The sequence below is a fragment of the Anabrus simplex genome, chromosome 6 (assembly GCF_040414725.1).
Source record: "Anabrus simplex isolate iqAnaSimp1 chromosome 6, ASM4041472v1, whole genome shotgun sequence".
NCBI lineage: Eukaryota > Metazoa > Arthropoda > Insecta > Orthoptera > Tettigoniidae > Anabrus > Anabrus simplex.
Window position 1 is genome coordinate 126,978,244 of NC_090270.1, and position 26,306 is coordinate 127,004,549.

Below are 26,306 nucleotides of genomic sequence, written 5' to 3' on the forward strand. Positions count from 1 at the left end.
ATGCAGCTCACAGCTGCGCGCCCCTAACCACACGAGAACTCCCTTTCCTAAACTACCACTGCAGTTATAATAATAATAATAATAATAATAATAATAATAATAATAATAATAATAATAATAATAATAATAATAATAATAATAATAATAATGGAATGAATGAAGCCGCCATCATCTTGCGGTGAGGATAGGAATTGTGCCGGCTGCCGAGGCCTGTCGCACTCCTCTGGGGCAATGATTAATGACTAACAGATGAAATGAAATGATACTGGAGAGTGTTGCTGGAATGAAAGATGACAGGGAAAACCGGAGAACCCGGAGAAAAACCTGTCTTGCCTCCGCTTTGTCCAGCACAAATCTCACATGGAGTGACCGAGATTTGAACCACGGAACCCAGCGGTAAGAGGCCAACGCGCTGCCGCCAGAGCCACGGAGGCTATAATAATAATAATAATAATAATAATAATAATAATAATAATAATAATAATAATAATAATAATAATAATAATAATACTTTGTAGCCGAGTAACATTGCCTCGATCATGGGCAGTGCACGTGGGGTTTTAAAATGCAAAATCATGTCCCTGTGGTTGGGAGCAGACTCATGCGTCGCGCTTGGAAGACAGTTTGATAGCGTATAACATCATTTCGTCCAGGGCGGTGCATACTTTCACCATAGTGCTGACAATGACATCCACAACACTTGATCTGCTTCAAAAATGCCTGCTTCAAAATCTTCTTTGTTATTTTTCAGTATCATAGAGAGAGGGAAGACGTCATTATGCCATGAGGATCTCGACGTGTAGCGGAATGGTGTCCTCGGTGGCACTCTTTACGCTCTTATTTGCAGCTACCTCCGCCAAGAGACCGACACGTGGTTTTACCAGCAACGAATTAATTCCACGCTCCTCCAAATTATTCAAGGTCGCGCTCACACAGAAAGGATATATCCAGGTATTGTATTCCATTTCTCATTTATACTAAACCGTATTCTCTGGAATCAACTGATGGATACCATATTTATATACTTCTCAAACTAAAACGTATTTTCTAAAATATTATAATACCATGTCCTACATAGTGTAATTTAGCAATGTTAACTACCGTCTTCGGAGGTCTGCAACTGCCAGCGATTTAAGACTGGTGGGGGGGGGGGTTGCATGTGGTTAATGAAAGAAGGTACAGACAGGTCATCTCCATTGGCGGTGTGCCTGAAAAGAGCTGGACTACAAAAAAGATGGATGGTGCCTCGTATCTTTCTCCCAGAATTCGCTTCCTCATTTTCTATTATTCTGTTACTGGCAGGTACCACCAGATATCTCTCTATGTCATATTCTCCTTCTGGATAGTACCATATTTCTATGTCTAATATTCTCTTTCTAGATAGTACCACTTACCTCAGTATGTAATGTTCTCTTACAAGATGGTACCATGCATGTCTCTATGCAGTATTTTACTAATGGATAGTACCATATAGTTCCATCTAGTATTCCATAACTGGACAGCAACACTTTATATCTCTTTATAATATTCTCCTACAGAATAATTCCACCTATCCTTCAATCAAATATTCTCCTACATGACAGTAACACCTCGCTCCGCAATATTATCCTACAGGACAGTAGAATATATCTATTTATCTATATATAATATTTCTTTCTGGTCAATATCTGCCACTTTATCCAGTATCCTCCAAGTGGATAATACGATTTATCTCTCAATCTAGCATTCTCCAGCGGATAGTACACAGGCGGTACCATCCTCTCTCTCTCTCTCTTTCATAGAGTATTAACATTTCCTCAGTACACGGATCTAATCAACGAGTCCATTTATCCTTAAATTAAGTTATAACGGCAACAAAGATCCTCTGGTTTTCTTGTTCCCAATTCCCCAACTAATTTCTTGAGTTATTTAAAAAATAGTTCAGTAAATAGTCCAATAATCAAAATGGTACTATCTCAGGGGGCTATGGTCAAAGTTTCTTGGTGAAATGTTTTTTACATTTTTAAAGAAATCATCAAATTAAGGCTTTATTTTGAATGAGACTGCTCATAAATGATATAATTTGAACTATGATTTTCAGTAGAACATTTTCAGATCAAGAAATTGGTAATATTTGACAAAGTTATTGATTATAATGATGACCTCAGATACAGAGAATTTAAAGTTCAAAGTAATGCTTTCTGCGCAGTAATCGTGGAAGATGTACAACTTTTTCTTCTTCCATAAATATCAAAATAATCATTGCCTACAGAACAGTAACCAGCCACTCTGATGTTTCAGTTCCTCCGATATCAAGTAGCAGTTCCAGAGATGCTAGACTTCACCTACTGTCTGTGGATGCGAACCAAGAACTTTACACACCCACATCCACTTTTTTCCTACTCGCGTAAGTAAATACAATGTGACTGGACAACGGATAGCCTTAAAAGTAAAGAAATTTAAAAATATGTATGGAATATGAATATGAAAACTTGAAATAAGCAATCGTTAAGAGCATCAACACTAAGCAAGTGCTTACAATACATAAACCTAAATTGCTTTTTCCATTAACCTATGCTTTCCTATGTAAGAGCTTCTTGAAATCTGTCAAAGGCATGACGCAGCTGTTCTGTATGAAATCAATTCACGAACATCACGAACAGTATCAGTTAACTAACAACAGTGAAATAATTCTATGAAGAGATGGTATTTTTCTAGAATCATGTAGATCACTCCATGGCCGCTCCATGTGAATATGAAGAGGTGTCAGAAGTTAACGCGACGATAAACCAGTATACTACTACTACTACTACTACTACTACTACTACTACTACTACTACATAGTAGTAGCATCGAATAACGAGATGGGTTTATGGTTTTGTAGAGTGTAGTCTTTCTTGTTATTTACGGCTGACCAATCAAAGGTTATGAACAGATTAACTTTTTACCAACACAATAATGAAATTCGAATAAACAAAACTCTTTTCTCGCGATAAGTAGTCGCTACAATTTCTGCTATGAATTGGTTATATTATCCATACTTTTTGGATTTGCGAATGAGGATTAAACCACACTGAGTTCCTTGAAACAGAATTATTGTATCTTCTTTCCCCTGCAAAGCACACAACTAGAATGGACTTCGTGCGCCTGGAGAATAGGCTACCCAGTCAACGCCAGTGTTACAACACTAACCCTAGCTGTATACCAATGCATTTTTGAAACTTCTCTTTCTAGAAATTCTAGACAAGTCTGCGTGATAGCTTGTGAACTCTATCATGAACCTCACGTGTCGCAATTGCTCGCAAAGAATAATTATAGTACTTATTAATTTCTGTTGTTTACATTTAAAAGAAGCAGCACGAAATATAATAACACATAATTAGTCCAAACACATAAGAGCATTGAGCTTCGAGCTTCATGCACTGGAAAGATTGAACACGTAATAAAAAAAAAATGTTCATGCAGGGAAATGCATACGATGCACGCAAGGAGGACATTGACTCCTTGGCAAGAAACACAAGGAAATATTTATTATTAGAAAATATATCGAACAATATATAATGTAATCCATTTTACCAGTCGGACGAACGGTAAAGTGGTGGCTTTCTGAGTCCAAACTGGCGGGTTCGATCCCAGAGCTCAGTCCGATGATATTTGAAGGTGCTCAAATATGACAGCTTCGTGACGGTAGACTTACCGGCACTTAAAAGAACTCCTGCCGAACAATACTCCTAAATCTCGGAGTTTCCAAAATAACAAAAATAATACTCCAATAATAATAATAATAATAATAATAATAATAATAATAATAATAATAATAATAATAATAATAACCATGGGGGTCGAAGGTGATAATAAATTACTTCTTATTATTACCGAAACGAAGGAATGAGAAGAACAGAGAGGAAACCTCCCCGAGACGCACACATTTTCCATGCAATTTTTGTCGATATTTGTCTTAGGGAAGAATTGCTAAAAGTTTTACATTTCTTTTTTTTTCTATTTGTTTTACGTCGCACCGACACAGATCTCTTATGGCGACGATGGGACAGGAATGGTCTAGGAATGGGAAGGAAGCGGCCGTGGCCTTAATTAAGGTACAGCCCCAGCATTTGCCTGGTGTGAAAATGGGAAACCACGGAAAACCATCTTCAGTGCTGCCGACAGTGGGGTTCGAACCCACTATCTCCCGGATGCGAGCTCACAGCTGCGCGCTCCTAACCGCACGGCCAACTCGCCCGGTGTTTTACATTTCATCGCTTTATCCATGTAAGGGCGATGGAGTGACTTTATGACACTAAATACGACCTTATCACAGATTTATATAACTGTTATTCTCCTTCTTGGAGTAATATAGTCTAATGACTGGTTTGCCTCTGCGATGACACTTCTCCAACTGGATCGATCCTGTGCAATACGTTTTGCGTCTGTCTAGCTCCTGCATCCTGAGTTCACAAGAAATGTCATCGTGAATGTCTTTCTTGATCTTCCACGGGGGCGTTTCCCTGGTATTTTACCTTCCAAAATTTCTATCAACACACTCCTATGTCGAAGCCTATGTCCCATCCAATAAAGTTGTCTCTTCCTAATCTGACTCAACAGCTGTCTTTTTTTTTCTGCTAGTGGCTTTACGTCGCACCGACACAGGTAGGTCTTATGCCGTCGATGGGATAGGAAATACCTAGGAGTTGGAAGGAAGCGGCCGTGGCCTTAATTAAGGTACAGCCCCAGCATGTGCCTGGTGTGAAAATGGGAAACCACGGAAAACCATCTTCAGGGCTGCCGGCAGTGGGATTCGAACCCACTATCTCCCGGATGCAAGCTCACAGCCGCGCGCCTTCAACCGCACGGCCAACTCGCCCGGTATTGGCTTATTTCTTGGACAGTGATAAATACCTCAGTGCTGCTCTTCCTCTTCACCCAACTTGTTATTAGGTATCTGATAATGTTTTTGAGATTCATGAATTGATTTCAGCGGTCGACAAGCTTGCTCTGTGGATAAGTGGTACAGCGTCTGATGTAGGTTAATACAGAAGCCTATATTTCCTTTAAGTGCACATGGGTGTTTATCAGGATACCTCAGATCTCTTGCATGAAACAAAAATATAGTTTTAAAGCAAACCAAACAAGCAGGTCTTTTTGCTGGTGGTTGTACGTCGGACTAACAGAAAGTTTTCGGCGACATAAGAATGGGAAAGAGCTAGGATTAGGAAGGGAGATGCTGTAGCCTTAGTTAAGGTGCAGCCTTCCTATTTGGTGTAAAAAACGTGAAACCTCAGAAAAACATATTCAAAGTTGCCGACGGTAGGATTCAAACCCACCATCTCCAGAATACAAGCTCACAGGAACGTGACGGAACCACGCAGCCAATTCGCTCGGTAACTTGAAGTTTAATGTGACAGTTGATTTCGAGGGAACAGTGTGACTTTCATTTTAAAAGTCTCACATGCATTTGCCGGGATTCGAACAATGACTTCCTTGGAGTGAAACGTCTAACAATGCCACTCAACTATCACACTCCTATGAACATTTGTATACGTTAGTTATCATCCCGACATTCAAAAGAGGAATCACTACTACGCAGGATGGCCGAAAGCAGAAATTCAGACCCGGTTTCTTTTCAGTTGTGTTGCCGAAGCTGATTGCATCCCCCATCAGGTCCTCAAATCCATCTTGAGCTCGTGAGAAGAATTGAACTACTAAGCTCTTAAATTTGATAAGCTGTATCCTACGGCGAATACCGATAAGGTAAATGCCCATCGCTTCCCAACAGCTTGAACTTGCATTGACAAAACATTGTCTAGGCAAGGAAGTAGGATTGAAATCCCAGTCTCTTTCGTTACGTAATCTCGATCTCTCTAGTCGAAAACCTAAACGCTTTATCTTCAGAGAATTAATAGTTAAATTAAGGTTTGATTATACAGCAGTCGAATTCTTCAAATGCTTCTGATGCTCCCTTTCTAGTATACGAATGGGCTAATAATTTATTTTCACTCAGTTCGAATATATTCATGAATGGACCCAAAGTATAATTGGGTTTTATACTGCTATACTCTCATTTCCATTTCCACCTTCAGTGAGCAGATTTATTTTTCGAGCTGCGGGCTAAATTTACATCATACTTTATTCTGTGACGTGGAGAAATGGATTACTAGGCAGAGTGAAGTTCCACACTGATCAGTCATGCAGGTTGTTGCTTTTACCAAGTAAACGGACATTAATATTGGGTTAGTAGTCACTATCCTGTATAATAATGTAATTATTCATAATGCTGAATGAACTAATTTCGAGCTTTGGTCAGATATATCACCACAATGTAATATTATTCTTATCACGTGTACTCGTGTGCTGTGTAGTGAAAGGAACTAGAACATGGGTTGAGAGCATGTTTCACAGTTACGTTTTAGAACATTATCGTGTGAGTAAAGTTAGGACAAGGCCAGAGCTACACTCTCAGTCCTGAAGGGTATTTTGTTTGATTGAAGAAAAAAAATACTTTCACAACATTGAACCAAAATACTTTCTAATAGTAGATACCACTGGAAACTGATTTAATTCGTGGTTCATAGATTTTCGAGTTTCCAAGGTGGCTTACAAATATCGATGTGATACGTAAGGATTTCCCCAGACGTGTCGTTTGGCATTCACGATCAAGGGCGCTACTCCGTTTATGCCACTCAACAATATTCGGGATCGGTTACTCGATTCGAAAGGCCTTTCTCCATCGTTTTCCGCCTACTACTGCCGTGATCTAAAGGACCAATCGATGATGTGCTCACCGATTGAATCGGTGCATTGGGGAAGGTGGTTTCTATCCTACTGAAGATCATATCTGTGGGTTTCACTGATTTTTTTTTTTCGTTTTCATCATTTAAATTGTTGACTGTCCCTTGCAAAAACAGCTTCTCATATTGTATTCGCGTGAAAGATGAGAGCCGTTTCAACCATCAAATGGCGTTAAAATCCTTGGACGTGACGGGATTTGCGCCTATGGCCTGCCCATAAGAGGAAGAGAAATATATACTGATAAATGTATATAATAATAATAACAATAATAATAATAATAATAATAATACTAATAGCAGAGCTGAAGAGCTCAGACGACAGAACGCTGACCTTCTGAGCTCAAGAAGTTGAGTTCGATCCCAGCTCAGTCCTAACCAACCTCGAGTCGATACATTTATCTGCATGTGAAACTCAAGAGGACAAATTTCTGTCATCTTGATGGTCCCAAAATCCCCAATAGTAGTTAGTGGGACCTAAAACCATTATTTTTGCTAGCTATGGGCCATGGATACACAAGCTACTTGCCATTTTTCTTTCGGAGGCTTGTATCCTTTACAGAGCAGCCAAAGGTTCTTCAGTCTCAGGTTTCTCTTTCGCCGCCCTTCCGCGATTTAGCAAATGGCTCTGTGCATTCTCCCTCATATCCGCAAATTTCCTTCTGAAGATGGTTCTGTCTCGAATTTCTTTTGGTTTCTTTGTGCACTTTAAGCCAACGGGAATTACTTTTGCATTTGATCCTGAAGGGCGAGTATTCTATACGCCCATCTATTAGGTATCCGTAAAAGGTCAGACTCATCTTTCTGAATGTGGTGGTAATCTTTTCTAGTCAGTCATACAGTTCCGTATGATGGAATCTAAAACCTTCAGACACTAAAACCATTATTTTACAATTTACTTCACGTCGCACAGACGCAGATATGTCATACGGCGACGATAGGATAGGAAAGGGCTACGAGAGGGAAGAAAGCGACCATGGCCTTAATTAAGGTACTGCCCCAGCATTTTCCTGGTGTGAAATGGGAAACCACGGAAAATCATTTTCTGGACTGACGACAATGGCGTTTGAACCCTACTATCTCCCGAATGCAAGCTCACAGATGCGCGACTCCTACCGCACGGCCAACTCGCTCGGTTAAATAATAATAATAATAATAATAATAATAATAATAATAATAATAATAATAATAATAAGCTGGTATTCACTGATTTATTGTGCCCATTAATTGACCCTCTGACAATGGCTGTCATCCACGGGGATGGACGCGAGACTCAGAACCCGCCCTACTGCCTTCTGTCTGCCTGTCTCCCATCGCTCTACATCTAACAAGCCAAAGAATGGTGTGTACGACCTTGTTCGCTTGCTACCTCTCACCATTATCCTGGAGCGAGGTTCGTTGGGCAACTAGCATTGTGACTCAAAAGTGATCGCTAGATCACGGAAAGAGATCACTGGGACACATTATGAACAAATAAAATGGGCGAGCCTTCAACTATGAGTAATTTTTTTCAGGGTGACCAATTTCCTCGTCTTAATTGTATCCAGATTCGGAAGAAAAATAACTAGGTAATGGCCTTTTAAAAGCACTACGTATCGATTTTTCTGTATATAATTTATACAAGGAGATATATCGTACTAAAGTTTGTGTAATTTTTACGTTCTAAAATTTTGGACTTAAAAATCCCTACTACTTGAAAAAAATCTGCTATCAAAAATTCCATTTGCAGGTTTCTTAATATAGCTGTGATAAATATACCAGACAAATTTTGTTACATTTGGCAAATTATTACGGGAGAAAAATTGGATTTAAATGTAAAATTACAATTGGCAAACAAAGCATCATTACAATGATAAATTGTTCGAATTCAGCGGAATAACTTCGTGATAAGAAAAAAGAAACTCGATCCTTTCAATTTCAGTCATTAAAAATTAACCGAAATGACCAAAATATAGATTTTTATCCCCGGAGTGTCGCCTTAATATCATACCGCCACATATGTCTTGGTGTTTAACGTCTGAGCTTTAACGTTATGCAATCTAATCCCGGAAAATTGTATTAATTTTAAGACATTTCATTTTAGAAACAGTAGTTTAAGGGATAGTAAACACATCGTAGTAGTAGTAGTAGTATATGTTACTGTCGTTCCCGTGATTTTCAGCCACATTTTTACTGTTCGAGAGATTTTGGGAATTTCACTTCTTACTTTCATGTATCCTTATTTCCACAGAGAAAGAAACCCAGCGCGTGGTTCGAGGTTGGTTGTCACCATCGCACCAGAGCGCCTTGGTGCATATGGAGGTGCTAGAGCAGCCTGTGATGCGCGTTCGTATCGAGTTGATGCACTACCGGTGGTACCACTTCTGTCAGAGTTGGAACAGTGCACAGGCACATTTTGAGCTTCACATCAACGGTGAACTGGTAGCGTCAGGAACAGCACCAACGGTAAGTCATCATTATGGCTAAAATTTTATGAAGTTATTACCTAGTGTACCCGTGCTTCGCTATGGAATTCAAAATTGTGTACAGAATTCTAGATGAAATCATGTACACGTTGTGAATAAGATTTTATTAAATTACATAACAATATAGGAATTTAAAAATTAAATTTTAGGCACCATCCCCTAAACTACCATTTCATCCAGTGCGAATAAAGTTATTTATAGCCTAGACTGTAGTGTTTTATTCCCCAACTTTCTATATCGATTTTATTTAAATTCTGTTCAGCCATTTTCTCATGGCTCGGCATTAATATGGACTTAGCAATAAAAAAAATCAAAATTCATGAATAACTCTTGATATCACAGAAGGTACAATAAAAATGTACAAGACATAAATAATCGTAAATTTAATTCTATATAACTTCAGTGATGTAGTATTTTTTTTTTTTTTTTTTTTTTTGCAAGTTGCTTTACGTCGCACCGACACAGATAGGTCTTATGGCGACGATGGGACAGGAAAGGGCTAAGAGTGTGAAGGAAGCAGCCGTGGTATTAATTAAGGTACAGCCCCAGCATTTGCCTGGTGTGAACATGGGAAACCACGGTAAACCATCTTCAGGGCTGCCGACAGTGGAGTTCGAACCCACTATCTTCCGGATGCAAGCTCACAGCTGTGCACCCCTAACCGCACGGCCAACTCGCCCGCTACTGGCTAAATGAAATCAGTGAAGACCTAAATGAAATTGGCATTAATGAAAATGCCATTCTAGATAGAATAAAATTCAGAACCTTAATTCACAAACACAAATGTTCTGTAAAGTCCAACCAACTAAATACGGGATGGACTGACCAACGTAAAAAGGAACACGGCGAGGGGATGGATGGATACTGGGAAGAGAAGAAGAAAACAAAAAAAAAACGTGCTCCTTAGTCGGGCATAACGAATAAAAGAAATGCAACCTCAATTTCAAAAATAGCAAATATACTGCATCCTTCCGTACTACCAATATTGTATTTTACTTGATAACTGCAGGAAATACATTTACAGTAGTAGCCAATTAAGTAACAAGGCTATACAACATAAAATATACGACGGTCAGTTAGTATTGTCTGAGAGTGGGGTAATTATTTCTTTCTTAATCTTCTTACCCTCCAGGGTTGGTTTTTTTCCACGAACTCTGCGAGGGATCCCACCTCTACCTCCTCAAAGGCAGTGTCCTGGAGCGTGAGACATTGGATCTGGGGATACAACTGGGGAGGATGACCAGTACCTCGACCAGGCGGCCTCACCTGCTATGCTGAACAGGGGCCTTGGTGGGGGATGAAAAGATTGGAAGGGATAGACAAGGAAGAGGGAAGGAAGCGGCCGAGGCCTTAAGTTAGGTACCATCCCGGCATTTGCCTGGAGGAGAAGTGAGAAACCACGGAAAATCACTTCCAGGATGTCTGAGGTGGGAATCGAACCCACCTCTACTCAGCTGACCCCCCCCCCGAGTGGACGCCGTTTCACCCCTCGTACTACTTTTCAAATTTTGTGGCAGATTCGTGAATCGAACCCGAGCCTCCGGGTGTGGCAGCTGATCACACCAACCACGACACTACAGAGGTGGACGGGGTAATTATTTAATGTCTTAATATTAATGTAAAAGTTGACATGAATATTCTTTACCTTATGCTCTATTAATTGCCAATAAATGGAAAGACATGGTGGCGAGTGAATTACGGGCTAGTAGCGTTAAGTCAGCTGTAAATAAGAATGCTGTTTTTCTTAATTCATTTCACGGCCTTTTGAGACTTCGAGGCGTTGGAATTTCATCCCACAGGAGTTCTTTTACGTGCCAATAAATCTACCGTCACGAGGCTGTCGTATATGAGCACCTTGTGCTATCGGATCGAAACTGCGAAATTGGGCACAGAAAGCCAGAACTCCGCCATGTAATGAGAGTTTTATTTGTAAAGTCGTATGATAATAAAGGTCAAAGATAGACAACAGGATAACTAATACAGAGAAGTGTGCCAGTGGTGATTTACCGAGCAAGCTGGCTATGTGGTGGTACAGGTCATGGATCGATAAGAGGGTAGAATCGAACTCCACCGTTGTGGACGCGACGATGGATTTCTATGGGTTCCGATGTTCACCCCCACACAAATGAGGGGGCTGTAACTTAAGTAGACCAAAATAAATCCTGGGTTAGTGGAATGTTAAACAGATAGCAAAAGAAAGGTAGAACACTTTCAATTATTGGAGTTCACTGATCTACAACAAATGAACAAACCTATCTCCGTATAGACAATGAAGGCCTTATGGAGGAATAGAAGTTAAAGGCGTCCACCTCTGTGGTGTAGTGGTTAGTTTGATTACCTGCCACTCCGGAGGCCCGGGTTGAATTCTCAGCTATTCCACGAAATATGAAAAGTGTTACGAGGAATGGAACGAGGTCCACTCAGCCTCGGGAGGTCAACTGAGTAGAGAGTGGTTCGATTTCCACCTCAGCCATCATCGAAGTGGTTTCTCACTTCTCCTTCAGACAAATGCCAGGATGGTACCTAACTTAATGCCATGGCCGCTTCCTTCCCTCTTCCTTGTGTTCTTTCCATCCTCCACAAGGCCCCTGTTCAGCATAGCAGGTGAGGTACTGGTCCTCCTCCCTAGTTATATCCCCAACCAAATGCCTGAGGCGGTAGAGGTGGGATCCCTCGACGAGTTCGAGGAGAAAAACCACCTCTGAACTGTAAACGGATTAAATAATAACAATATAATAAACAAGGACGAACTCTCATCATCATGGTGTCAATTATATTTCTGGTATTATTTCACGATACTTAAAATTCATTCGGTTCACTGCCAATGTCCTTTTCGTATTGAAAGCGAAAAACTTTACACTAGGATCGCTATAACGTTATGAATTATGGCAGTTCACGACACAAAAATGACATTGCACGACGAGAACGTTCCATATTGCCTCTTCATGTAAATCATGTGTTAAAATATACTATTATACAGACAAATAACAAATCTTTCCATCAGTCAGCACCATAGTCGTGCGTTAGCTAAAGCAGCATAGCCTGCACGCCACCTCAATGTTTCACCACCTTTAGCGCTAGTAGTCACTTGCACGTTCTCCATAGAGTGGTTAGCTCTGCATCCGGCCGCATTTGCCCCCAGAAATCAGGCTGAGTGAACGTCAGGGTCATCTACCGTTCCAGAAGTGGAAATCTCGTTTCTTAAATTTTTCGACTTCCTGGCGGGAAATCGAACCTACACCCTTCCGGGTGAACCGATAACGCCTTTACTGCTTTAGTTAGACAGTCTCTTTACTGTGGCTACGCTTTACTAAAAAAATGGAGCTGTAAATAAATATGAGCTATCCCCAAAGAATTATAATAGCTGCTGGCAGGCATGAACTGACAGATCACTACCAGCGGTGCGTACAACTATGTTGGGGGTTATGTTGAACAGGCTGCAGTGTAATTTTATGTTAATATCAACACTGCAGTCATAATCAATGTAAAGTGACCCTTGTACATTAATTAGGTCGCACGTAAACATATTTTTACAATGATGGTGTTATACTGCTCTAGGCTGTGTTAACTAACAATGTTATCATGTGAAGTAACGTATTTCTTACGGGGAACTGCAGTATCTTACAAACTAAGAACGCCTCGGAAATGACTCAACTACTAAACCGGTACTTAACCGGGTCCTATCGATATCAACGAGGCTTATGAAGGAGAAGGTATAATTAAATGTGTCAGCAATATAAACGGAAATGGACGTGTTAAGATTTCCTTCTCCACCTCTACGGTGTAATGGTTAGTGTGATTAGATGCCACACCCGGAGGCCCGGGTTCGATTCCCGGCTCTGCCACGTAATTCGAAAAGTGGTACGAGGACTGGAACGGGGTCTGCTCAGCCTCGGGAGGTGAAATGAGTAGAAGAGAGGTGGGTTCGATTCCCTCCTCAGCCGTCCTTGAAGTGGTGTTCCATGGTTTCACACTTCTCCTCTATGCAAATGCTGGGATGGTACCTAACGTCAGGCCACGGACGTTTCCTTCCCCGTTCCTTCCAATCTTCCCTTCTCCTACAAGGCCCCTGTTCAGCGTAGCAGGTGAGGGAGGCCTCCTGGGCGAGGTACTGCTCCTCCTCCCCAGTTGTACCACCCAGACCAAGTCTCACACACCCGGACACTGCCCTTGAGGCGGTAGAGGTGGGATCCCACGCTGAGTCCGGGGAAAAGCCAACTCTGGAGGGTAAACGGATGAAATAAATAAATAAATAAATAAATAAATAAATAAATAAATAAATAAATAAATAAATAAATAAATAAGAAGAATTCCTTATGCGAAAGAAGGAAACAAACGAGGTGTAGGAAATCTTACGTTAACCTTGAAAGCATTGAAAAAAGGATAGGATAGGTTTGGAGTAAAAATGTGTATGGGGAATATCATAGTATGGTGCATACTGCAGTTCCAGTTCGTAAGTAAATGAATGAGTGGTGTGGATAGATTGGTGATTGCAGGAATTAGGGATAGCACTGCCTCGGCGAATTTACTTTGTGAAGGAGCAGACGGGAATAAAATTGCCGTCCTCAGTGATGGAGTCTGTTAGTCATTTAAGATTCCATTTCCAAGATAGCAGTTCAATCCCGGCTGAGCTCAACAGCATCCGAGGATGTTTAAGTGCGCCAACTCCGTGTCGTTGGTTTCCACAATACAGGCTGACCCAAAAGTCTGTTAACATTTGACGATGCAACACTTCACGGAACATTGGAGGTAGAGAGGTAGTACATGACACACATGGTTGACATGACATGGGGTTTTATTTGCACCAACAACGAGTGCATTAAAAGGCCAACAGATGGCGCTGAACAGCAACACGTCAGTGATGCCGCATGGGACGGTATGAAAGAAGCTGTTGTGAGAGAGGGCGTCAGATGCGCCTCCAATCGCGCCATGCCATGCTTGGCCTCCCCGATCTCCCGACCTCAATCCTTGTGATTATTGGTTGTGGGGTTACCGGAAGTTGCAAGTAAACCGCGATCGTCCGACCTCATTAGGGATGCTAAAAGACAACATCCGACGGCTATTTCTCACCATACCTACGGATATGCTGTACAGTGCTGTTCACAACATTGTTCCTCGACTACAGGCATTGTTGATGAATGACGGCCGACATGTTGAGCATGAATTATAAAGAACATCGTCTTAGTTAAACCTCGATTGTTATGCTAATTATTGCTTTGTATAGTATGAAGCGCCATCTATTGGTATCAATAAAACCCCATGTCATGCCCATCATGTGTGTCAATTATTACCTTTCTACCTCCAATATTCTGTGAAGTATTGCCTCGTCAAATGTTTAAGGTACTTTTGGGTCACCCTGTATTAAAGAACTCCCGGGGGATAAAATTCTGACATTCTGGCGTCCCTGCGAAGGCAGGACTTCACCAAAATTTAGTTCTTCCGCCGTTGCTCTTCGTTCTGGATACAGACGCTATGTCTAGCTGCTTGGCTGAATGGTCAGCGTAGTGACATTTGGTCCAGAGGAACCCACGTTCGATTCCCAGCCGGGTACAGGATTTTAATCTTAAATAGTTAATTCTCTTGGCTTGGCTACTGAGTGTTTGCACTGTCCCCAACATTCGTGCAATTCGCACACAACACTATCCTCCACCACACTATCACGCAGTTTCTCACACATGGCAAACTCTGTGTACCCTCATCGGCAGGAGGAAGAGATATTTTGAGAATAATCTCAATGTAAAATGAAACCTATTGGGTAACATTTCGTAGGCCTGCGTCATAATTTAAACACATGAGAATAAAATGGAACTCAACTGAAAGTATTAGAGAATAGTAAATGAAATACAATATAATAAAGCATATACGGTACGTTGGGATAGACGAAAGGCTCGAGATATAGTATTTTCCCCTTGAAGAAGCGTTCCTAGTCCACCTCTGCGGCGTAGTAGTTAGTGTGATTAACTGCCACCCCCGGAGGCCCGGGTTCCATTTCCTGCTCTATCACGAAATTTTAAAATGGTGCTGGAACGGGGTCCACTCAGCCTTGGGAGGTCAACTGAGCAGAAGGGTGGGGGTGGGGGTGTTCGATTCCCACCTCAGCCATCCTCGAAGTTGTTTTCCGTGGTTTCCCCACTTCTCCTCTAGGCAATTGCTGGGATGGTACCTAACTTAAGGCCATGACCGTTTCCTTCTCTCTTCTTGTCTATCCCTTCCAATATTTCCATTCCTCCACAAGGCTCCTTTTCAGCATAGTAGATGAGGCCGTCTGGGCGAGGTACTGGTCCTTCTTTCCAGTTGTATTCCCCCGCCTTACGCTCCAAGACAATGCCCTTGAGGCGGTACGGGTGAGATCCCTTGCTGAGTCCGTGGGAAAAAACAATCCTGGACGGTAAACGGATTAGGAAAGAAAGAAAGAAAGAAAGAAACAAAAGTAGGCTTCTATAGATTTAAATAACTTACATGCCAATCGACTGTGTTGGGATTTGATCCCTCAATTTTTAGCACAAGTGGTTTTTTTTTTTTTTGCTAGTTGCTTTACGTCGCACCGACACAGACAGGTCTTATGGCGACGATGGGACAGGAAAGGGCTAGGAGTGAGAAGGAAGCGGCCCCAGCATTTGCCTGGTGTGAAAATGGGAAACAACGGAAAACCATTTTCAGGGCTGCCGACAGTGGGGTTCGAACCTACTATCTCCCGAATATTGGATACTGGCCGCACTTAAACGACTGCAGCTATCGAGTTCGGTAGCACAAGTGGTAAGAACAACAACTAGCCAGTTGCGTCATTAAGCCGTCAACAGGTACCATACATTAGAATTCTATTGATTCTTCAAGAAAGGAGCAGAGGAAAATTAATTTCAACTGGATATTAAGCAAGAGTCATCAAGTCCTTCTACCGTGCCGCACTAATGAAATATTGATGAATAGTACGCTTCGCTTTCTACGAGGACTGCAGATCGTTATCTAGATATAATTTTTACAGATTCAATAACCTGATAATTTTGCTGGACTATCAAGCGATGATTTACATTCTTAATTTGTCTTGACTATAAAAACTTCATGCAAAACATCCTTTTAACTCTAAATAGATTTTACTCAGTAGGTTATCGTAAGCCATAAAATTGTATAATCAAAACAAACCATGCTGCGTTTGCCAACCCGTGTGCCAGAACGGAATTCGGCGCGGTTGGAAGGTTAGAGGGCAAAATACAACGGCTTAGCCCAGTATTAGTTTGTGGAGCAACTTCTATCTAAAGTTTAGTAAAATCAAATAGCCTGCATAATGAGACTATTTCCTAGGGCTTGGCTGTTCATGATATTTGTGATTTTAATTTGACGCAGAATTTTATGCTTAATGAAATATTTAAAAAATAATGATGCACGAACATAAAATGAAGTGCCAGGGGAAAAAAACAGGCAAGTCAACTTCCTTCAGAACTCAGCAAAACAAAATTTTAAAATCCTTACTAGACAAACAAAAAGTTACAGAATCATTTTCTTTGAATAACTTAAGTTTGAGGAGCCTCCGTGGCTCAGACGGCAGCGCGTCGGCCTCTCACCACTGGATACCGTGGTTCAAATCCCGGTCACTCCATGTGAGATTTGTGCTGGACAAGGCGGAGTTGGGACAGGTTTTTCTCCGGGTACTCCGGTTTTCCCTGTCATCTTTCATTCCAGCAACACTCTCCATTCTCATTTCATAGCATCTATCAGTCATTAGTATATCACTTTGGGAGTGGCGACCCCATCGTACTAACAGCCTATATATCCTTCATTCATTACATCCCTGACCCAGTCAATGACTGGAAAACAGGTTGTAGGTTTTCATTTTCAACTTAAGTTTGAAATGTGATAAACTTAACTGAATTAAGCTTGGTCCGATGTCCAGTATATCACCGCTAACCCGATTGCGACAAGTTGACTAACCTGTTTTATTCCCGTGAGTCTTCAAATATGTACATTTAATTGCGAGCGTTGTTAATTTTTTTTGCGATATTTAAACACCAAGTAATTTGGTATAGGTCTATAAATGTATGTTTTGAACAAAGATCAATTTTAGTGTACAGTACGTATCCATATTCTGGGGGCATAAAATCATGTTATTTATCTGTCTGTATATTACGAACTTCTAGCAAACACAACATTTTATAGTAATGTCAAAATAAGCTAAGAAACTTATGAAAACCTTGACGTTGACGACCTAGTCGGTTGCCAAAGGTAACCTAGAGGACCATTGACCAGGCATCCTGAGCCTGATTTAACAGTGTGCCCAGTCTCTTCGGCGATCCTCCTTCAGCCAACAGTACTTGGACCACCATCCGAATGCTGTCCACGTTCAAGGTTGCTTATAACTTCGGATCTCTTAGGATTCGACTACGCATGTTACCACAGCCTAAATACAGTATGCGACAAGACAAAGAGTACAACATGCTCTAAACCTCAAGATACGTCATTTCGTGCTGGGTGACAACGGCAGTACGTATCTACCTGTGTCGTTACAGCATGTGTTCAGAATGTGGATCCTCACGTCTCACGCATCGTTCAGCGAGTAGACTGTCGAACATATTGATAAACATAGGTAGCTGCAAGGACGCAAGAAAAAATAAATGAGTGGCTCAGACGGCTGAAGCGCTGGCCTTCTGACCCCAACCTGGAAGGTTCGATCCTGGCTCAGTCCGGTGGTATTTGGAGGTTCTCAAACACGACAGCCTCATGTCGGTAGATTTACTGGCCTGTGAATGAACTTCTGCGGGGAAAAAATCCGGCACCTCGGTGTCTCCGAAAACCGTTAGTGGAACGTAAAGAAAAAAATACTGTGTCCGAGATCCGGGGATTGGGATGAATTCTACTCCACGGAAAATTAAGGGTTTTTGTCGAATTGCTCCGATGATTATAGGAATTTGGAGATCAACCAATTAGTGCGGTCGAACTGGTCCGACGAATAGTACAGGAGGGAGGAGTGGTCGGACCGATTCGATGGTTAGTACAGGGGATGGGGTCGAACTGGACTGATGCTAAATATCAAAACCAAGGATCAGAAAGACTTATCGTCCGCTCTTCAATTATACCAACTGTCCCAATAAAATGACACGGGGCAATATAGTAATTAAGAATTCACAAAATTAAGTGACCCCCCCCCCCCCTCAACACACGCTATAGCTCCATCTTGCTGCATCCATTCTCGTTGCAGTGGCAGGTTTCTGGCGACATTCAGTACTGTTTGATGTTTATGCTTGTGTTGCTACTTACTGCATTTTACGACCTAGTTACTTATCCACTCGCTTATTTTCTTCATAGATGTTTGCTGTGAGCTCTTGCTCCATGCCACAGCTTTGGTTTAGATCACGCAAGAGGATAATAGGAAACGTCACATTGTGAAACGTGATGTGTGTGGATGTATGGAATTTAGAAACCCTGCTGGGTAATGAAAGGCTTTCTAACGGAGGGTCTGCCTAGCTGAGGTGGCAAAGGCGAGCTTGGTTCACTCGGTTCGAATTCCTATTTAGGAGCGAATCTTCCATATAGCCTGCGACTCACCCATTCTACACCAGAAATGAGTACTAGGTTAGTTACAAAGGCGGCCAGGCGTAGAGCTAACAACTCCATCCTACTCAGTGGCAAGATTATGGATAAAAGAATTTATCTTCTACTTCTCCGGTAAAGAGATAGGTCTCACTTTGTATACACTATCCGCTACACTGTCTACCGAGTAATGAACTTAGGTATGAGTACTGAATATCGAGAACACCAAGTCAAGAACTAACAGCAAAAATATCCGTTACAGTAGTAGGCAAATAATCAGACTCCTTGACTGAAAATTCAGCATTGAGGCCTTCGGATCAGCGGGTCCCGGGTTCGACACTCGTTCGAATCGGAGATTTTCATCGCATTTGATTAATTCTTCCGGCTCGGGGACTGGGTGTTTGTGTTTGTGCCAACCCTCTCCTCTTTATATTTACTCAACATATTACACTACCAACCACCACGGAAACACGTAATAGTGGTTACATCCCTCCACATAGGGTTGACGTCAGGAAGGGCATCCCCGTGAAACAGGGCCAAATCAATATGTGCAACACAGTCACATTCGAGACTCCACAGGTGTGGGAAGAGCGGTGGTAGTAATAGAAGGAGAAGAAGGTGATTACTTTTTTTTTACCATCCCTTGTTCACAAGGAGATCGATTTCACAATGAACATTTCAAATCAATTCCTCTGTGAGTCAGTGGTAGAGTGTATGTCTCCCGATGGGTGGGTTCAAACTCGGCAGAGGTAGTCGGAATTTTGAATGGCGGAAAGAACTCAATTCGATACGCCATATCGTATGATGTAAAAGATCTGTGGTGACACATTTGATGCTTATCCGAAAAATTCATTAAAACTCAGCTCTTAAATGTTGTTCATTAATAAGCTTCACAAAAATTGTAATTAAGGCTAATTTTTCCCTCATTCATCGATAATTCTCATTTTCCTTAAGTACCGTGAAAAATGAAAAAAACCTACAACCTGTTTTCAAGTCATTGACCGGGTCAGGGGTGGAATGAATGAAGCCCCCATCTTGCGGCGAGGATAGGAATTTTGCTGGCTGCCGAGGCCTGTCGCACTCCTCTGGGGCAATGATTAAGTACCGTAACTTATCGAAAAAGTCCAGCTGACTTCTGTAAATAAACGTACTCTTGTTAGATTCGAGTGTCAGTTTTCATAATAATAACAATAATACTTATGAACGTCTATTCAATTACTATGGATTTTAAGAGATGCCGCGTTGTCGAAGTTTTGTTTGCAGTGAGAATAGACATTCCAAATCACATTTATTACATGTACGATTTTGGGACGTTTAATGGAAAGTTTTACAGACAATAATTCCTTCAAATACCGGTGTCATATAGTGCTTCATTAATGGTTAGAGCATGTAAACCAGAAAAAGAAAAAGAAAACCAAAAATAAGGCGTTCTTTGAATTTCATTACTATGAGTCACTGACCGGATCCTTTTTGTGATTAATGTTTCATACATTTATATTCCTCAACGAATTATCTGTTGACACGAACAGTTATAGCCTGAAAAAGAGCTTTGCATTCGGGAGGCGGTGGGATGTTTACACCATCGGCTGTTCTGAAAAAGTTTTTCCGTGGATTTCTGTTCTCCTCACTAAGGTGAATGCCGAGACAGTTCCTCTTATAGGCCACGGACGTTCCCGCCTTACCCTTCTCCGCACTTCAAATCACCGCAACACATCTCCTAGTCCGAGAGAGGGCGTCACCCTTTACGAGGTCCGCCCTACCCCATCAGGGTACGAAATGAAAGCAAAGTAGCAGTATCTGCAGGATAATGAAAATCACGTTAGTGTTTCTCGAGGTTAGCCCGAACGAACATACAGACGTCGATCGGAGCTTTCGTATTTTGTAGTAGGTAAATCCAGGGTGTTCTCAAACAGGTGGGAGGTAATCGTGGGGTGGATAGCTTTACCTGGCGCATCCCATGTCGAGTAGCTATCGGCATGTTGGTGTACGAGCAAGGATACTGCATTCTAATACAAAAAGTGCTCAAAGACCACCTTGCGCCTGAATGCACGTCTAAACACTGTCTCAATGATTGTCGGAGACGTTCGAACACTTCAAGCATTGCATTTATTCGATGGCAACCTTATTCCAGAAGCAGGCAAAGTACTGCAATGTCCGTAATGGCACGCCTGACTCCAAAATTAATTCCAAATATGAACTCTCCTCTACTCAACTCAAACTAATAACCAAAACACGCTTAGCTTGAAAACGATTGACCATAGGGAATATGTGCAGGGGTTGTTTAGGTGTGCACTCTCTATCCATCCCCCAGTTACTTCCCATATGTTTGGTAACATCTTATGTAATAATGACCATTGAACACCGCTGATCCTGGTACAATATACTGTATATACCCTATATAAAGATTTTCTTCTTGTTGTTCTTTTTTTTATTTTAGTTCCTAGTGTGGATGAATGGTAATGTGTCAGCTTCCGACTTCAAGATTGTGGGTTCATGGCCGCCAGATGTGATCAGATTCTTGACGGGCAGAAAACATCCATTTGACATTCCACGCCATAGGATGCCGGAAATAAATAAATAAATAAATAAATAAATAAATAAATAAATAAATAAATAAATAAATAAATAAATAAATAAATAAATTAAATAAATAATAAAAAATAAATAAATAAATAAATAAATAAATAAATAAATAAACAAACCAGCTACAAATTGTTCAACACAGATCCGTTCCTCTCCTATCTCGGTGAGAAGAACGGAACGTCGAAATTGATGATGATGATGATGATGATGATGATGATGCTTGCTGCTTAAAGGGGCTAACATCTAGGTCATCGGCCCGTAATGGTACGAAATGGTACGAAATGTAATGAAAAATTAAAAGTCCAAAATCCACCAGTGACCAGAATTCAAAACGTGAGAACGAAGAATGAATGGATGGATATAAATATAAAACAATCAGTGGATCCGACCCACAGTGCCTCACATGCACAGAAACTGACGAAAAACAATAGTATTACTGACCAAGGGACTGCCGCTATAGCATACTACTGAATCGATGATGGTTGTAGTCTAAAGGAGTCCAAAATCCAAGTCATCGTCCCCTCATAATGGTACTTATCGCTAGGAAAGTAGAACCATGGTATTTGTCATGTTGCGGTACTAATCAAAAGTAGCGTAGCCTCGCGGTATTCCACACATTATGGTACTACTCACAGGTAATGAAACTCGCTCATGTAATTCAGACCTATGGGGTTTCGCACATTGCGGCGCCATTTACAGGCAACGCAAACCTATGGTGTTCATCACATACGTGTACTAACCATAAGGACTCGCACTATCCCGTGGTGTTCCTCATATAGTGGGTACTAATCATAGGCAAGCCAGGACCGTGGTGTTGCCCACCCATGGTGTCGCTCCTAAAGTGGTACTAATCACAGGAACTGTAAAAGCCGGCAACGCACTCTGTCGCTACTAATCACAAACCTAGTGGTACTACGCGCAAGTAAAAGCGACCCACGGTGTTCCCCGCGTAGTGGTACTAATCATAGGTAGCCTCATGGTTCTAATACAATCATCCCTTAGTCGTCCCTTTTAGTCGGTCCTTACGACAGGCAGGGGATACCGTGGGTGTATTCTTCGTCTGCGTCTCCCACCCACATGGGGTTGTGTGTTTGGTCCGCGAGAGCTATTTTATTTCCCTCAAGTCTGCCGGCAAGCCGGTTAGGACCCCCCTATCCGCCACCTGGGACGCGCCACGTAGAAGCGTAGTGGGTTCGTGGAACATCGAAATTGACCGGCGTCAAATCGAAATGCATGCACACTGTTTTTGAGTTGTTATTATTACCTTACCTTACTGAAAAACGAAGTATTGCATGCCTCTCCGAAAAATACACACTCTAAGCTCACTTTATTATACAACAAACCATTATCCGAATGTATTCTCACAATCAGATGTGTTCGCTTAGTTGAAAACTTGGAGGGATGCATGGTGTCTGAACTACACCACAGGGTGCAATCACGTAGCGAACCGCTAAACAAGATCGTATTACACACCAGGGAAGAAGGCGGTAATAACACAAGTTCGAAGGACACCTGAAGTTGATGGACCATGGAAGTCATAAGCCGCAGCTTTCACTCCTTCACTGACATTACTCAAGAACAACACACACATAGACTTCTCGTGCCAAGCAGACAATTCATTGCCACGGTCAAGACCACTTACTCAAGAGACCTTCAATGTCCCAGGACGATCAGTCTACCTCCTCTTCTTTCTCGAAAGTCTGTACTTATATTTGTAACTACTGGATTGCAGGTACAAAATCCGAAACGAATACAGTTTTTATTTGTTAGCTGCCTTAATGTTGCATTAATAAAAAGCACAGTTTCGGTGAGTGGTGGTGTATTTATTTTATGGGGAAGGAGAATGGGATTCGGTGGGTCCGACTCGTTGGCTGAATGGTCAGCGTACTGGACTTCGGTTCAGAGGGTTCCGGGTTAGATTCCTGTCCGGGTCGGGGATTTTAATCGATTCTGATTAATTCTTCTGGCTCGGGGACTGGATGTATGTGTCTGTCCCAACACTCTCCTCATCATATTCAGACAACATACCACACTACTAACCACCACGGAAACACGCAATAGTGATTACATTCCTCCATATAGGGTTGGCACCAGAAAGGGCATCCGGCCGTAAAACAGGGCCAAATCTACATATGTGTGACACAATTCGCACCCGCGACCCCAAAAGAAGAAGACGAAAGACTGGAATTCGGAGACACTAATTCAGGAAAAAATGAGGATCGAGAAGCTATCAAACACACTGGAAGGTTTACTTGATCAAAAGCTATAGATCATCGAGCTTTACGTGGAATCCGAACTACGGAAAGTTACCTTTGATTCCAAAAATCGTACATGCATTGATCACGATTCGGACCCTCCCGCTTGTGAGAGAAGCCCACTAGGATATTTCTCGGTTATCACATCTCGTGAAGGGAAAGAGGAAATATAACGATCATGGCCTTGAGATATAGCGTCAACACTTCCCTGATGTAAAAATTGGAAACTAGAATCTGAACTTGAGGGCTGCCGATGGTGGGTCTCGAGCCCGAAAGCAAGTTTACAGCTATTAGGCCTGTACTTCGTAGCCGGTACGAGTGAACTGTGTTTTGAATTATTCTTTTCTTTCTGATGAAACATTTCGAGAGGCCTAATTCTATAGCATCCCCGTGGCGTTTTCTTGATGGAAGTGGTATTTTTATATCTGTCTCTTGCAAAAGCCACAGCAAAATGTAGCCTCCAATTAAATCTCAGTCTCAATCATGGCTTTGACAGTATGGAAACTGATGAAGTATGGGTGTTATTAGGTATATATATATAGTATTGCAGGATAGGTTCTGTTAGCTAGACTCCTTGGATGAATGGTCAGCGTTGTGGCTTTCGGTTCAGAGGGTCCCGGGCTCGATTCCCGCTGGGCTCAGAAATTACTCCGGCTCGCGGAGTGGGTGTTTGTGTTTATTTCAACACTTTCTTTCTCATATTCAGACAACACACCACACTACCAACCATCACACAAATACGCAAAGGTGAATACATTCCTCCATATCGGGTTGGCGTCAGAAAGGGCATCCGGCCGTAAAACAAGGCCAAGTCCACATGTGCAATAGAGTTGGCACCCGCGACCCCACACGTATGAGAAAATCGGTAGAAAGGGAGAATAATAATAATAATAATAATAATAATAATAATAATAATAATAATAATAATAATAATAATAATAATAAGAAGAAGAAGAAGAAGAAGAAGAAGAAGAAGAAGAAGGGTAGTTTCTCTTAAAGTGGCCCGTAATCTAAAAAGACCGCCTTCAGGAAATGAACACAAATCTTGCGGTCTCTGGACGAGAATTTTTGCCGTTTCCGCTGGGACCATCGCCCCACAAAAATATTACGTTCATCCATTTGAAGTTGAATTTGTTGTCTATAGAGTTATGTGCAGGACAAGGCCTGAATTACTTTTGAATCCAAATGAAAATACCACAGACCACTTTTTCATTATTATTATTATTATTATTATTATTATTATTATTATTATTATTGTTATTCGATAGGATAGTTATCTACTTTAAAAGGACTGTCTTTGTTTCAGTTACGAGGAAAGCCCATCCCAGGAGGAGGTGACGTGGTGGTGGGCCAAGAGTTGACGGATGCAGACAAAGGGTTGGATGACGGTATCGAAGGAGAAGTGTTCGGTTTCAATCTGGTGACGGGCGGCGGTGCATCACTAGGACGGCAATTAGCGCGGTATGGTTACCATTACTGCACAGCAGGACGAGGAGCGCCGCCAATCAGCAAAGGACGATACCTCATAAACTGGCCGGAAACTCCTATAAGAGTCTTCGGTGGAGCTACTGTAATGCCAGCACGGCCTGTGTGCAGACATTTCTAATTTACTTGTCTTCTTAGCCAAGCACTCTCGGAGCAGGTCTTCGATGGAACTATCATAATAACAGTACGGTCTGTGTGTGAACATTGCCGATGTACTCTCCGTATTTATAGCCCAATAATCTTTTAACAAATCTTCGAAGGATTACCATAATGATAGCACGACCTGCGAGTGAACATTTCTACCTCGTATTACTGGTCTAACAATCATCTACAGGCCTTCGATTGAGCCACAGTAATGTCAGTACGACTTCTATGTGAACATTTGTCACGTATGGTGGTCCAATAAACACGTACGCGTATTCTATGGGGCTACAATGATGACAGCACCCTCCGTGTGTGAACTTCCGTAATGTACTTGGCGCATTTCTTAGCTTAACAATGACTTATTTTAAGGTGGTACCGTAATGGCAGTATGGACCGAGTGTGAACAATTTACATATCTTACACCTATCTTGACTCAATATTCAATCACGTACAGATTTTCGGTGGCGCTACGATAATGATAGTACAACTCTTGGATACAAATTTAACAGATAGAGTGTAGCACCTCATATAGGTCCAACAATCACGTATTTCTCTGTGTGGATATATCTAAGTTACATGACAGTAGGCCTACATGTTATGGCCTAATACTCCAGTCCGGATCTTATATACATGCATACATTCTTGCGTTAAAATGCAGAACTTAAGTGACTTTATATCCTGATCTCTAGAGACTTTTCATAACAGCAACACGATATCTGTGTGATCACTTCTATTTTTGTTTTCGTAATGTAGGATCAATGGAAAAATACGCATAATCTAGAAAATTACACGTGTTTTCATGATAACAATACCATAATTATGCCGTGGTAGGCTTATTTTAAGCAATAGAATTAGACTGTTGGCACGCCGGTCATACACGTTATTACTGCTACTAAAAGAACCTAGGTACATACAGCACATTTTTCGGCCTTGGCTTACCAAGACAACTGTTACCCAGATAGATGGTCAGTGTGACGGCATCCTCAACAGTATCGCTTGGCTTTCGTGACGGGAACTACAGTTAATACCCCATTGAAACCATTAAGCCTGTCAAGAAGCCCGTCCTTGTGGTATGTAGTTAGTGGGCAACA

The 26,306-nt window shown here is 41.6% G+C and overlaps 2 protein-coding genes across 13 annotated transcripts in view; one reads left to right on the top strand and one right to left on the bottom strand.

Moving 5' to 3' along the window:
* LOC136876182 (coiled-coil domain-containing protein AGAP005037) overlaps positions 1 to 26,306 on the bottom strand; it is a 1,087,707-nt gene that overhangs the window by 308,802 nt on the left and 752,599 nt on the right. The gene's annotated exons all lie outside the window — the stretch shown is intronic.
* Positions 808 to 25,192, top strand: LOC136875379 (pentraxin-related protein PTX3-like). The gene is made up of 4 exons (XM_067148933.2): positions 808 to 951; positions 2,281 to 2,386; positions 8,992 to 9,206; positions 24,893 to 25,192. The coding sequence occupies exons 1-4, from the start codon at positions 808 to 810 to the stop codon at positions 25,190 to 25,192; spliced, it is 765 nt and encodes a 254-aa protein (XP_067005034.2).

Coding starts and splice junctions, on each gene's coding strand:
- LOC136875379 (XM_067148933.2), top strand. CDS start 808: ATGGTGTCCTCGGTGGCACTCTTTACGCTCTTATTTGCAGCTACCTCC. Junction 952..2,280: donor CACAGAAAGGATATATCCAG/GTATTGTATTCC, acceptor CTGATGTTTCAG/TTCCTCCGATATCAAGTAGC. Junction 2,387..8,991: donor TCCACTTTTTTCCTACTCGC/GTAAGTAAATAC, acceptor TTATTTCCACAG/AGAAAGAAACCCAGCGCGTG.